Source organism: Parasteatoda tepidariorum, chromosome 6 (assembly GCF_043381705.1).
Source record: "Parasteatoda tepidariorum isolate YZ-2023 chromosome 6, CAS_Ptep_4.0, whole genome shotgun sequence".
NCBI lineage: Eukaryota > Metazoa > Arthropoda > Arachnida > Araneae > Theridiidae > Parasteatoda > Parasteatoda tepidariorum.
Genome location: NC_092209.1, coordinates 76,625,017 through 76,638,189, shown reverse-complemented (window position 1 = coordinate 76,638,189; position 13,173 = coordinate 76,625,017). Strand labels below are relative to the sequence as shown.

Genomic DNA, 13,173 nt, shown 5'->3' with positions numbered 1-13,173 from the left:
CAAGTTTGAAGTAGTATCTTTATTTTGTTTGTTTCTTAGTACATAGAATAAAGTTACTGAAACCGTACTTTACACGATCTCTAATTTCTAAAATATATGTAATTGTGGAGAGCCCAAAACATAGCTTGTTATATGGAGATCTACACGAAAGCATCACGTCGCTATGCATATATCTTAAGCTATTTAACTTCATGGGTTGTACAAAATTTCAATGCAGTTTTCGAAAATTGTATGGCAAGGTGACCAGGTATATGAACTATGATTTGAGGACGAAATGGCGTAGTGTCCATGGAAAATTTTGCAGATTCAAGTCACCCATATATTTATGAAAAATACTAGCATGTGAGTGAAACAAGGATTTTGTTTTTGAATTGCTAAGTAATATCAGGCGAAGGATCACCTACTCTAACCTTGATTTCATTACTAAGCCATTTTGAAACTAGATGGTTAACCATCATAGTATTAAAGTAGCATTTTCCATCATGGAATGATGGAAGTTTGGGGGCATATCAAAAACCGTGAACGCATAATGGGAAATGTTGGATGATGGTGACCATCAAATGATGTTGGACCATCATGAATCGTACTGAAACCAACATAAACCATCGAAATTTTTTATGGGACCATCAAGTATTTTGACTTGGATAGTCTTCTGATGAAGCCAGCAAGAGTAGAGCAATGAAAAATAGCTAATGATGAGCATCATTCATTCAAGTTATTATCGATCTACTAGTTTGTAGGGCCTTCTGTAAAATTGAAGGCTTCTATCAAATCATTTTTCCTAATTCCAAAATCCAAGAAAAAAAATTGTACTTAGATGCCAAAAATATGCCTTATAAAAATTATCTTGAATTGGCGAATGACCGTAAACTCACTTAAGAAAAAGTGAAATAGCTACAAATGGAAAGAAGATCTAAAATCCAAAATGTCAGACAATTTCAATCGGGGAAGTTTTCTCTATGGTCAGTTGAACTTCACCTATGGTTTTGCTTTATGTGAGGCTAATTTAGTTGAAGACATGGTGCACAAAAAAAACCACACTTGGATTTTGTTATGCGTGTTTCATCGACATTTTATAGGCGTGTTTACCATTATTTTCATTGTCACTCAATATACACAATTACTCAATATTTCACAAGTTGGTATAGTTTAGTGAGTAGGTAGTACGAATTAAGCTGTCATTTTTCTAAGTCGTGACAATTACAAACCCGGAAAGTATTAATATATACTGCTTACTGACAAAATATTATGGTATAAATTTTAAAAAATTTGCTGGCGAATTAAATTTTATCGTTAAAATATTTTAAATACAATTGGAAATGCTCTGGCTGATTAAAATTTAAAGTAAAAAGTGGTATGACTGCAGCAAATATTACTTAAAAAAAAAACACTGAGAGTTTTGTAACTATTGAGTTGAATTTAATGCTTAGTTTAATGAACCATGAGCCGTATGCAAATAATGATGTTGCGTCGAATTCAATTTAAAAAGCATAAAAAGTGGAAAACAAAACCAAGCGACGTTAGAAACTATGTCTAACGCAAAAAATAACGAAATCAATTGAATTTAATTTATTTTGTCGAATGAGATTTTGTTTTATTAGAATAAGATTCGATAAATTATGCTGAAAATCTACTGCTATTTTTTCAAGGAACTATTTAAAAAATATATATAGTGGTCTGCCCAGAGGTGATGCACATTTTCAACTTATAGTTGACCGAACTTTGACTTTGAAGTTTCTTTTCCTCAAAACTTCTTGCTTGGTTTTCGAAACAATTAGGTGGCCATTTTAGTGTAAGATCTAATACAGAAATTTATTCCCGAATTTATGTTTTCTAACTAGATGATAATTTTTCAACAACTATTTCATAAATTTTTATTTTGCATATTTAATACATTTTATCTTATTTTTTATACCCGTTATTGTTTTGCTTTTCAATCAGAAATTTATTACCCGATATTAGTTTTAAAGAATTTACTTCCCTTTCCCGTACCCTAAGTATTTAAGGTAGTTTATTTTCCCTTCCTTAATAATTTCTTCTTCGAAAATAACTATTACGCCATAAAAATTTGCATATAGCTCTCATCGATTCATCGATTATGCAGAAAAAATCTCATAGGTCTAAGTTACCGCGTTGGCACAAATAACTCCACTTTTTCTTCTTCTTTCAGAACTTCATTTCGACGGGCAGAAAGAAAATAACTGCTGCAGGATATCGTCTGCTGCTGGCTGAGTGTCGGTTACAGTTGGTTAATTGTGTTTGGGGGTGAGGGGTTTTCGATAGATTGGATTACGATGAATAGGCCTAGTGGGGGGAATGGAAATGAGATGATTGAAGGTAAGAAGGGGGTGAGGGAAGGTCTGGCCTTTATAGGATTTGCATTTGATTTAGCTTTGAAAAGTGCCGGGGGTTAGGGCAGTTAAATGCTTGGTAAATCGATTGAAGGTAAAAAATAGATAAGTATGAGTTTTATGGACATAAACAAGAATGTCTCAAGTTTAATGTCATGACATTAAAATTGAAACAAAATTCAAAACTTAGTTTTAAAAAAGTATTTTAGTTTCAATGCAGTGTTAATATCCAAATTAGAATTATCGGGTTTTTTATACGTATTTTTTTTTTTAATTCTACGTGTTCTTGTGAGCAATTTAAGAACGAGTTTATTTAATTCTGATTGATGGTTTGGTCGTCATTTCATTCAATCTGTTTCGTTTATTCTGGTAAAAAATATAACAACGGAACTTTTCGAAGATTTGATTCATTCATATTTTAATTTTACAGTTAAAGTAATTTTTTAAAAAAAAAACATTAAATAAATAAATAAAAATAAGAATATTAAAAAAAAACTTTTAAAAGTCAAATTTTAAAAAAAAATTGTCAAAGCGTTCTGTTAGAAGATTTGAATATAGCCATGTCCTCATATCATTTGCGCAGGTTTAAGGTTTTGTTTAGGTTGGTTTTTCCTCCTCATAAAAAACATATTTTTTTTTCCCAAATCCATTTAACAGTTTCTGTGAAAAAGACCTTCTTGGAATTTTTAATTTTTTTTATTAGTTCTTTTGAGATGGTAAAATTTTTAGCACCGAATCTCTGGGAAATTTCAAGTCATTTTTTTGTTAAATTTTGCATTTAATGTATACTTTTTATCAGGGCTCGAAAAAACTCAGAAATTTTACTCGTTCCCGAGGACGGCTTGTCCAATGATGTACCCGTCCTCCTTTGAAACTAACCCATCGCTTCTAAATAAATAAAAATATTATTTTTTCTAATTTATTACAAACATTTATATAAATTACACAATGAATTAGTAGCTACTAGGATTACATTATACAGTAATAAAAGAAATACTAGGTTACTAATAGTAAAACCTAGTATTTCTTTCATGAAATAATTTAAATGACAAAGGTCAAGTTATCTGGAATGTCAATTTATCCGAGGTTACTGCGTTCTTTAAATGAATCAAATATGACGTTTGCATGTTCCACAATCAAGCCAATGATTTACAGAGGTTTCTGCACAGAAATCTGAAAGGGGATTTTCATTTAGGTGGATGTTCATAATTGCGTTTAACGCTTACGTAATGTGTATTTTTGTAAGTTCATTGCTGAAAAGTCGCTTTCAACTGCAGCAGTACTCCCAGATGGAAAAAACATCAATCCACCATGCGCAGTATGTTGTTGCACGGGATTTCTAGATTAGAGGATCATTTTAGAAGTGAGGTGCTAGACTCTTGTAAGATAACAAAAATTGAAAGTGTATCACGAACATTAACGGGAAAATGGCCGTCCGCACGGACGTCTGATTTAAGAAATTCGTTGTCCGCGGGAAATTTTTGACGCTGAGGACGGGCGGTTTTTCAAGCCCTGCTTTTAATAAAAATTCTCCGAAATTTATAATTTTAATTTTTAAAGTCGAATTTCCTAAATACTTTAAAGAAAAAAAAAGAACTCCCGTGTTAGAGCGTTTTAGTAAAGCCTAGTTCCATTCAACGCTTTTTGAGATAAACAACCTCAAAATCATAGGCTGGACTCGAACAGTGGACCGACCCCTTTGCACGTGTGTGCTTATCAAGAAAATATGTCTCTTTATTCTGCAAGGTCGTTCCAGGTTAATACGAATAGAACATTTCTGAGGCGTTAATTAATTATAAACGCAGTTGAATTTATCAGAAAATTATGTGGGCATATTTTAATTAGGATTTATCACCATATACACTATTAATGAAAAACAACATACATATAAAGGTCGTTCTTTGATAACGTAGCGTATTTTATACTTTATATAGATGAATATAAATTACTAAATGCTTCAAAAAAGACGACTAACTATGCCGTGACGAATCATGCAAGACGAATTGATTTGACACCGTTGTAGGATAATTAATTCTTCTTTGAATAAAGTTTATTTTAATTTCTTAATTTGCCTTTTCCACTAATGTTTGTGATAAACAATCATATTTTTCTTACGTTTTTTTGTATTTCATTTCCTATTTTCATATATTTTTGTGTTTTTATTTCCTAATTTCATTTTTTATTAACATGCGTTTATGATGAGCAATCAAATTATGGTAATTTTGAATCCAAGAAATAAAACGCGAAAAATGTTGAAAAAATAATGTGTAGGTTATAAAGCATAATGTGTAGGTTATAAAGTATTTAAGTAAATCTTTAGGTAACATTTAAGTAAAGATCAGTCAAAAACGCCATTAACTGCCCTAATCAAGGGTGGAATTTTACCAGTTAATTACTTGGCAATCTCTGAGATTCTTAAATTTCTTTTTTTATACATAGTTTCTAATTTCTGTAGCGCTATTCTGATAACAAAAATGAAACAATCTTCGTAACTCATACAATAAACATGCGTAAATTATATTTAAAAATTTAATCTGATTTACAAAAAAAATTAACTGCATGTACTGTTTCTGTTGCATTACTTATTTCAAATATAGCTCACACGGCAAAAAAAATTCTGGTAAAGTTACCGTACTGTATTCTAATGACATTTCTGATAAAAACCCGCTCCATAATTCTGGTTATAAAAGCCTAAATATACAGTATATAAACTATTCGTTTGATAATTTTTCCCTTCGTATAGTAACTGTTTACCAGGCATTCTGTTGTTTAAAATTAGAGTTTTTATTACCACTCATTTAATAAGAAATACGAAACTGAAAAGTAAATTTATCCAAATAAGCGGCTTCGATAACATGCTCTTAGGTATCATGATAAAAAGGTTTCTATAATATGCTCTTAGGTATCATGATAAAATTACCAAAGTTCACCACATTTACCAAATTTTCTTACATATCATAAAACCATGTTTTATTGCCAATTTCACCACGATCATTACCAATGAGTTTCGGTAAAAGTAACCGAGCTTTTTGGTGTTTCCATAAAGCCAGAAACATGGTAAATTTTACCATATTCTGGTTGTTTTGACCATACTCCTTTTCTCAGTGCAAATAAAACTTTGCGGTTATGGTTATAAAGAAGTTTTAAATGACCAATATATTCTAAAAATACATATAAGGGCTTAAAATTACAATAAAATATCATAAATGTTTCTGCTTTTATTTTTTAATATGATTAATAAATTTGTTTAGAAAAATAAGCTTTTTTTAATGCAATCCAAGTCATGTTCTTCTTAAATAATATGCTTCAATGATTTTCGCCAAAAAAATATAAAACGATTTATTAAGAAACATTCCAAACATAGAAAGTTAAAGATTAGTAAAAAAGAATATAGAAGTTCTTTTTTCCATGTAACCATTTCTCTGGTGGTGTGTTTTTATATTTATTTATCTTCCCTTATATTTGAGACTTAAAAAAGGGACGAAAATATGGTTGAGGAAAACAGGTCACGTCCGCTGGTGTCTTCACTTGATGGCTCAAACAGTTGAGGCTGGACTTGAATTAACGATAAGAAGCCAATGGACAATTTTGTTGCTTTTGACCACAAGTCCTTTTATTTTTTTTCCCTCAACTAACCTCGAGTTGTTTGATTTTTCTGCTTTTCTTCAGTTTTTGGTTTCCCTTTTTTTGGCTTTCTTTTTGGCAAAAAAAGGATATTTTTTTCTTTCCTTTTAACTCTTATTGCAATAAGATTTTATTTCAAAATGTTCAGTCGTGTATTTTGTACCAAAACAAGCTGATTCTGTGGAAAAGAAATTCAGTTAGTGTTCCTTTTTATCTCTGGAAGTATACTGATAATTACTTTATAGCTGTATTTTGTTTCGAGCTAGAAGGAATAGACTTCTTGAATGGAAAATGTATTTCGAAGAATATTTTAAATTTTTTTAGTTTTAAAGATCTATCTATGAGAAATTATGAAATGCCATGTTGCCAGTTTAAGAGTAATAATTTATTGAGGATGATTATTGCATCATATTTTCATGATAATGAATAAAAAATAACTAGATTTAATAAGGAGACGTATATTTTGTACCAAAACACGATGATTTTGCGGAAAAGAAATTCAGTTAGTGTAACTTTTTATCTTTGAAAGTATACTGATAATTACTTTGTAGCTGTATTTTGTTTCGAGCTAGAAGGAATAGAGTTTTTGAATGAAAAAAGTATTCATTTCGTAGAATTTTGTAATTTATTTTTAGCTTAAAAGATCTATCTATGAGAAATTATGAAATGCCATGTTGCCAGTTTAAAATTATAAAATTTGTTAAGGATGAATATTGAATCATATTTTAATGATAATGAATTAAAAATATCTACATTTAATAAAGAGACATATATTTTGTACCAAAACACGCTGATTCCGTGTAAAAGAAATTCGGTTAGTGTTCCTTTTCATCTTTGAAAGTGTACTGATAATTACTTTATAGCTGTATTTTGTTTCGAGTTAGAAGGAATAGATTTTTTGAATGAAAAAAGTATTTATTTCGAGGAATTTTTTAATTTTTTTTAGTTTTAAAGATCTATCTATGAGAAATTATGAAATTTCATGTTGCAAGTTTAAAATTAATAATTTGTTGAGGATGAATATTGCATCATATTTTAATGATAATGAATTAAAAAAAAAACTGAATTTAATAAAAAGAGACAATAGAGTTGGGAGGAATTTGAATAGTTAGAATGATGCTGTGTGTTGAGTAAGGATTTGTGTAAAGTATTAATTTGTGTTAAGAATGGTTTTGTGTGAAATAGGAATTTGTGAAAAAATGAATTAGTGTAAAAGAGGGATTTGTGTGAAATCGGAGCATGTGAAAAGTAGGTACATGAGTAAAGTAAGAATTTGTGAAAAGTAGGGAGTGTATATTAAGGACATGTAAAAAAAATGGAGGGAGGGGTGTATGGCCTNAAAAAAAAAGAAAAAAAAGGGGGGGGGGAGTATGGCCTCGGGGCACAGTCAGTCTTTGGTTGAACCACTGACTACAGAAAAGGCGTGTTAGCAGAGCAGTGTGTCCCCTGAAGAAGTACTGTTTTTGCTGGCATGCTTATGCTGGCATGCTCTATGAAATTTTGTTTGATTTTTATTTAAGTTCTACCATATTTATTTAAATTGTGTACTAAAGACAATTTTATACTGCTTTTAGAGTTTTTCCATTTTGATTTGTATTAAAATTTTGGTCTTCATTTTTATTTAATTCCATTTTTTATATTGTTACTAGACATATATAAAGGTTATGAAGAAATTCTAAAAGTAAAGATGCATATTTACGTTGCAAGCAAAGATGTATATATATGTTCTACGAAATTTCAATTAGTTTATTTTTCTGTATATTAAATCAAAAAAATTGAAAAAAAGATTAAAAGTATTTTTTTATCAACTACTTTAATTTTCTATTTTTTGTCCATTATAATTAATTTAAAAAGTATATAGTCACTATAATATTGTTTATCGATAACAATTATAGAGGGCTAAATGTTGACAGCAAAAATGCATTAAAATAAAAATGCTAAACCGTAATTTCCGGCAAACCGTTATTTAAGAACGAAAAAAACTACTAATTGAATGGTTTAAACACCGTAGATTTTGGTTTTATTAACCAAAATTATGTTTATTTTATTAATTTTTTTACTATAAATGTCTTTAGAATATGGTAATTTTAATAGAATTTTTTTCTCCCTACAGGATTGTAAAGAAAGTTCCCTTTAATACAAAACTTTCTCCTTAAACAACAAATTTTACGGCAATAAAACAAACACGGAAAAATTCTCAGTTAGTTAACTTTTATAAAAATCAGTCAGTTATATATTTTAAAATTTAAACCTTCAATACTATCTTACGGTGGTATTTTCAAACATTCCATCTACACCACAAACTAAAATGTTCGATCAGTTTTATGTCTTAACACCCCTGATCGTTTGCGAGAAACAAATCGAAGCCAATATTTGAGAGATTTAGAGAAGACATCAGATACAAGACAAAAAATAGCAAAAAGCAAAGAACAGATCGGAGGGGAGAAAAAAAAATCGAGTTGGGGGTTCTGCAGGGAGGATTTGATTCCGATTTCCGGTCAAGCAGGCCATTTGAATTTCATTATAAGTGAATGTGATTCGAAACCTGGTTCACTACTTAACGGTCTCTTAGAAACTTTAGGAATAAAAAAATCAGATTTGTTTTAGAGTTGATGCTCTAATATGAGGGAAAAACGTTAATGATGACGTATAGAGGAAGTATAGAGATCTATAGAGAAAGTATAGATTGATGTATTGAGTATGCATGGAAGAAAATGGACACCTTTTAAGATTATTTCATTTTGAAGATGCCTTTTACAACAGCAAAATTATTAAAACATGCTATGTATCCAATCGAAATCGTAGTTAATGAATCCAATTACATCCTAATTCTAGTTGGTTATTTTTACATATGGGTCAGTTTAAAAATTTTAATTCAATTTTTGGTAGGAAAAAAAAAACTACTAACTGATATCTAGTATAATAGAAAAATATGCACTGTAAGAAAATTCCGGATCAAATTATTGTATTAAGTACCTGCACTTTGGGTGCATCATCTGTGGAATCCATATTTACCGTAAAATTCATTTTTACTGTAAAACATTCTACCGCTCAGTGATATTTATTTAATTGGAGCGATTCAGTGATATTATTGTAATTACTACTGTAAAAACTACGGTATATCAGAGTTTTTGTATTTTTTCATTATTTTGTATTAATTTAGGTCAAAGTAAATGAAAAATAATATCTTTAGCATTTTAATAATGTATGGTTATATGAAATGCAGCGTGAATCACCGGTGTCTTTTTCTGCGTGAAAGGTAAAATCTTAAAAACACAGCTCATTTTCAGACAATTTTTCGAATTTGTATTTATTTTCAACTATTTATATCTAAGGAAAACAATAATTTATCACTGAAATCTCCTTAATTTACTAAATCAATTATTGAAAAAATTTTGAGTATGAATCAAAAAAAAAATTCGAACTACTTTTTTTTAGATTTTATATCTTAGAACAAATATAATGCCGATAATCTCACAGATATAACTATAAGACTGTTTTTTTTTCTATAATTAAAAAATACCAAAATATATTTTTCTTGTAATTAAAGCGTCAGAAAGTACTTAATAGAACACCGGTATCCCATCTGTGTCAAAGTACACATTAAATATTATTTATAAGATTCTATATCAGAAATATTAAGTGCAGTAGTCATTTTCAATATTAGGTCATTTTAAAAAATATACCATGAATATTGTATTTTTAACTGCCTGATGAAGGGAAGCGAGTTCAATTTTGATTCTTCAACATTGTTCAAAATGATGCACTTACTTTTGAGAGATGGACCTTCTTTTCGCCAAGGAGGATCGCCATGTGCCGTGAATTCCTTGAGCTTTAGGAAACTGATGGTGAGTCTAATGATGGATGCTTTATCTAACTGAGTCGTGATGGCTCCCGGTAAAGGCAACATTTTGGCGAGTTCGTAAAATTCGTAGTTTTCTTTGCCTCGCCTTGAACGAGCCGCATCTCTGGATTTCTCTTTTCGCATTTCAAGGATTCTGAAAGATTAAATAAATTACTTTTAGCATAATATATCGAATAACAATAATAATTTAGTCAGCCGTGGTGGCCCAGGGGATACAGCTCGCCTTCCAATTAGGTGAACCGGGATCAAATCCCAGCGATGACTGGTCAATACGAATACCGCACCCGACTAGCACCGACAACAGTATTGACTTAAAATATCCTCACTGGTAGACGGATTATGGGTTAAGAGTCCCCTTCAGGCAAACCGAGTGAGGGTTTCATGGTTTTCCTCCACATGTAATGCAAAATTACACGGGTTAATTCCATCAAAAAGTCCTCCAAGAAGGCATATTTCTCCCAATACTTGAACCAGAAGTTCCTTTGTTTTGTTGAAGTTTAAAAATTGTAGTAAGACGTCTATCCGAAATATTTATATAAAATGATATTGTAGTGGATTTCAAGATATTAAATGATATTGTTGTGGATTTCTAGTAAATTTAAGGATTTATTATTAGGTGTGTAAGTATTTCTAGTGTAATTTAACATCTTTAGAAATTTATTCTGTTGAGAGATTACCGAGAGCAAATTGGAATAATCGGTATATTTAAGTGATTTAAAATAGTTTATATTGTAAATGAACAGTAAATTAAAATAATTGATGTAAGTCGATATCATTTGTCCTTCTTTCCTGTACTTATGAAATGAACTCAGAAGACAAGGGAACTGAGTTAAGTAACGCTCAAGAAAACGATCACCTCCGTGACAGTTCCCTACATTTGGATTATACAAAGCTGATAACCAATCACGAAAATGTCCTTGGGTTATACTGACTGTAATGAATCCATTTAACACTGGTTTTTACTATTCCACTTATTCTGGGTTAGCAATAAACGTGTGATTTAGTATACAAATCAACTGTAATGGCTAGGACATGAACCCGAATTGATTTGAGAATATCAGAGCAAAATTTTATTTCATTACTTGCATTGAACAACTGATTTATATTGGATTTATGACTACCAACGTTTAAATCCATAGTCTAGCATATTTAAATTCAACCCAGATGGCGAGAAGGAAAACTACGCAAACCTTTCACTGTTAGCCTAACGGTAGAGGGGCACTAACCCAAGATTCGTGAACCACAGGGGATATTTTACGTCAGCAAGTAATCGGAACGATTCGGAAACATTTCACGGTAAGCCCGATGACAAGGGATCCGTTTACCAATCGGAAAATTTAACGCCAGCACACAGCAAGGGCAGAACGAAGTTGCTGCGACTTGAGTCAAATTGACCGGTAATCCCCAGGATTCGAACCAGTGCCGTCCCTTTGGAAAGCGAGATTTCTATTTCTTGTGCAAAATTCGGCTTTCAGAGAGCGATTTATGTTTATTTATTAAAAAGCTCACGTATTATTGAAACAATTGATTATTTTTTTTAAATATTGAAGGCTAAGATATTCTACAGCCTATAGGTTGCATTATAGCCTGTATTATGAAGGATGAGGAAATTGATAAGTTCATACATTTTTTAAAAGCCTTGGCCTAAAAGAACGTGTTTACAAGACACTAGGCAGTGTTGATTTTTTTACCATCGATTTCTATTTTATCCATACAAAAGCGTCCTTTCAAAAAAAGCTGACTCTTCGAATTTAACCGAAAAACGTGCTTCGAATGTAACACTAACCTTTCTCTCTTCTCACCCCCTGAAAACGATCTTTTTTATTTCTTTCTCGTCTGTTCTTTTTTAAAAAAGGTATTGACTGCAAATACAAAACTTCATGAGAGTAAAGGCCACTCCAAGGTCCAAGGGGTGGACGACGGATGTTCGACAACAATGACGTTCGAATTACGGGATTCTGCCCTCGCCACCCACTCCTCTAGTTAAAATTGAGTTTTACTCCATATTTACAACCCCTGAACATTTGAGGGGTGCTAGAATTGCAGGGAAAGTCCGTCAGGGAGAGTTGGGGGGATGAATGAAAATAAATTGTACTTTTGATGATCTCATGTTATATGTATCAGTAACATCTGTAGAACGTTCTATTTTTCGAACTTTTCCATAAGAATTTGTTAAAAGCAAGCATCTACAGGGTAAAATAAAATTTATCTGGACAAGAAGTCTTTTTTCTATGCTTTTATTAATGTTTTGGCTCTTAATATCCATTTATTCATGTAAGAAAAGGTTGGATATAATAAAATTACGCTTTAACAATTACACTGGGGAATTTTGTTGTTGTTGTTGTATTTATACAAATACTTGATGTTGCCTAATTCGGGTGTGAGCAATTCAAATCTGAAGTTAGTTTTGCTCCTAAGCTACAGATTATTTTTTAAAATGACATTGTTAATCAATTTTTGTCGAAATGTGAAAATTTAAAAGCGTTATCTATAACAGGGTGTACCTTAAATGTTGAAACAAATTTCTAGAAGAGTTAGGGTACATCGTACACGGTTATGGACGCTTACCAGTTATGACTTGGTTAAGGACACGCAAAAACAGTTCATAATAGGGAAGCACCCCAAGCGGCGTATGATGGCATTTCCGGGCATAAGTTTCTGTGCTCTTTTAATCCTAATGATGTGCCCTAACTCCCCTATAAGTTTGCCGCAATATTTATGAAACCCTCTGTAATATATAAAGTTTCGAACTTGTGCATTTCGAGAAAAGGGCTAAAAATTTCATTTTCTGAAGAAAAAAAATGGCTTGGGGGGGAGAAAAATTGAGAAAACATGGAAAATAATAAAGATTATTAAAAAGAGAAGAAGAAATTATTTCGTTTAATTTATTTTTCAGTTATTTATTTGTTACTAAATGTCTGGTTGTAAAAACTATAATTTTGAAAACCAGAATTTCCGGTAATTTATTACTAAATGAACGAAAAAATTGCTAAATAAATGGTTTAAGTACGATATATTAGGGTTTTATTAACCGAAATTATGTTTTATTTTATTTTATTTTTTAATAAAAGCAACTTTACCATACGTACGGTAATTTTACCACAAGTGTTTTGTACGTGCACTAACATCTATGTACGATAATCTATGTAACAACTACGATTATCTATGTATAGATAGTATGTTACAACTATGTATGTACGATTGTTCAGAACTAATGTGTTGTCCTAAAGTATACCTATGTGTTGTATCCTAAAGTATACCTAAGTATGTGTTATCCTAAAGTAAGTTATCCTAAAGTATATATGTTGAAACGTGGCGTACTATATTAAACTT

At 30.9% G+C, this 13,173-nt stretch overlaps 1 protein-coding gene across 1 annotated transcript in view; it reads right to left on the bottom strand.

Annotated features, from left to right (window-relative positions):
- LOC110283103 (protein trachealess) overlaps positions 1-13,173 on the bottom strand; it is a 211,654-nt gene that overhangs the window by 39,658 nt on the left and 158,823 nt on the right. Inside the window, exon 3 of the mRNA XM_043043212.2 lies at positions 9,747-9,973. Coding sequence (XP_042899146.1) covers positions 9,747-9,973 — 227 coding nt within the window. The remainder of the gene's footprint in view (positions 1-9,746; positions 9,974-13,173) is intronic.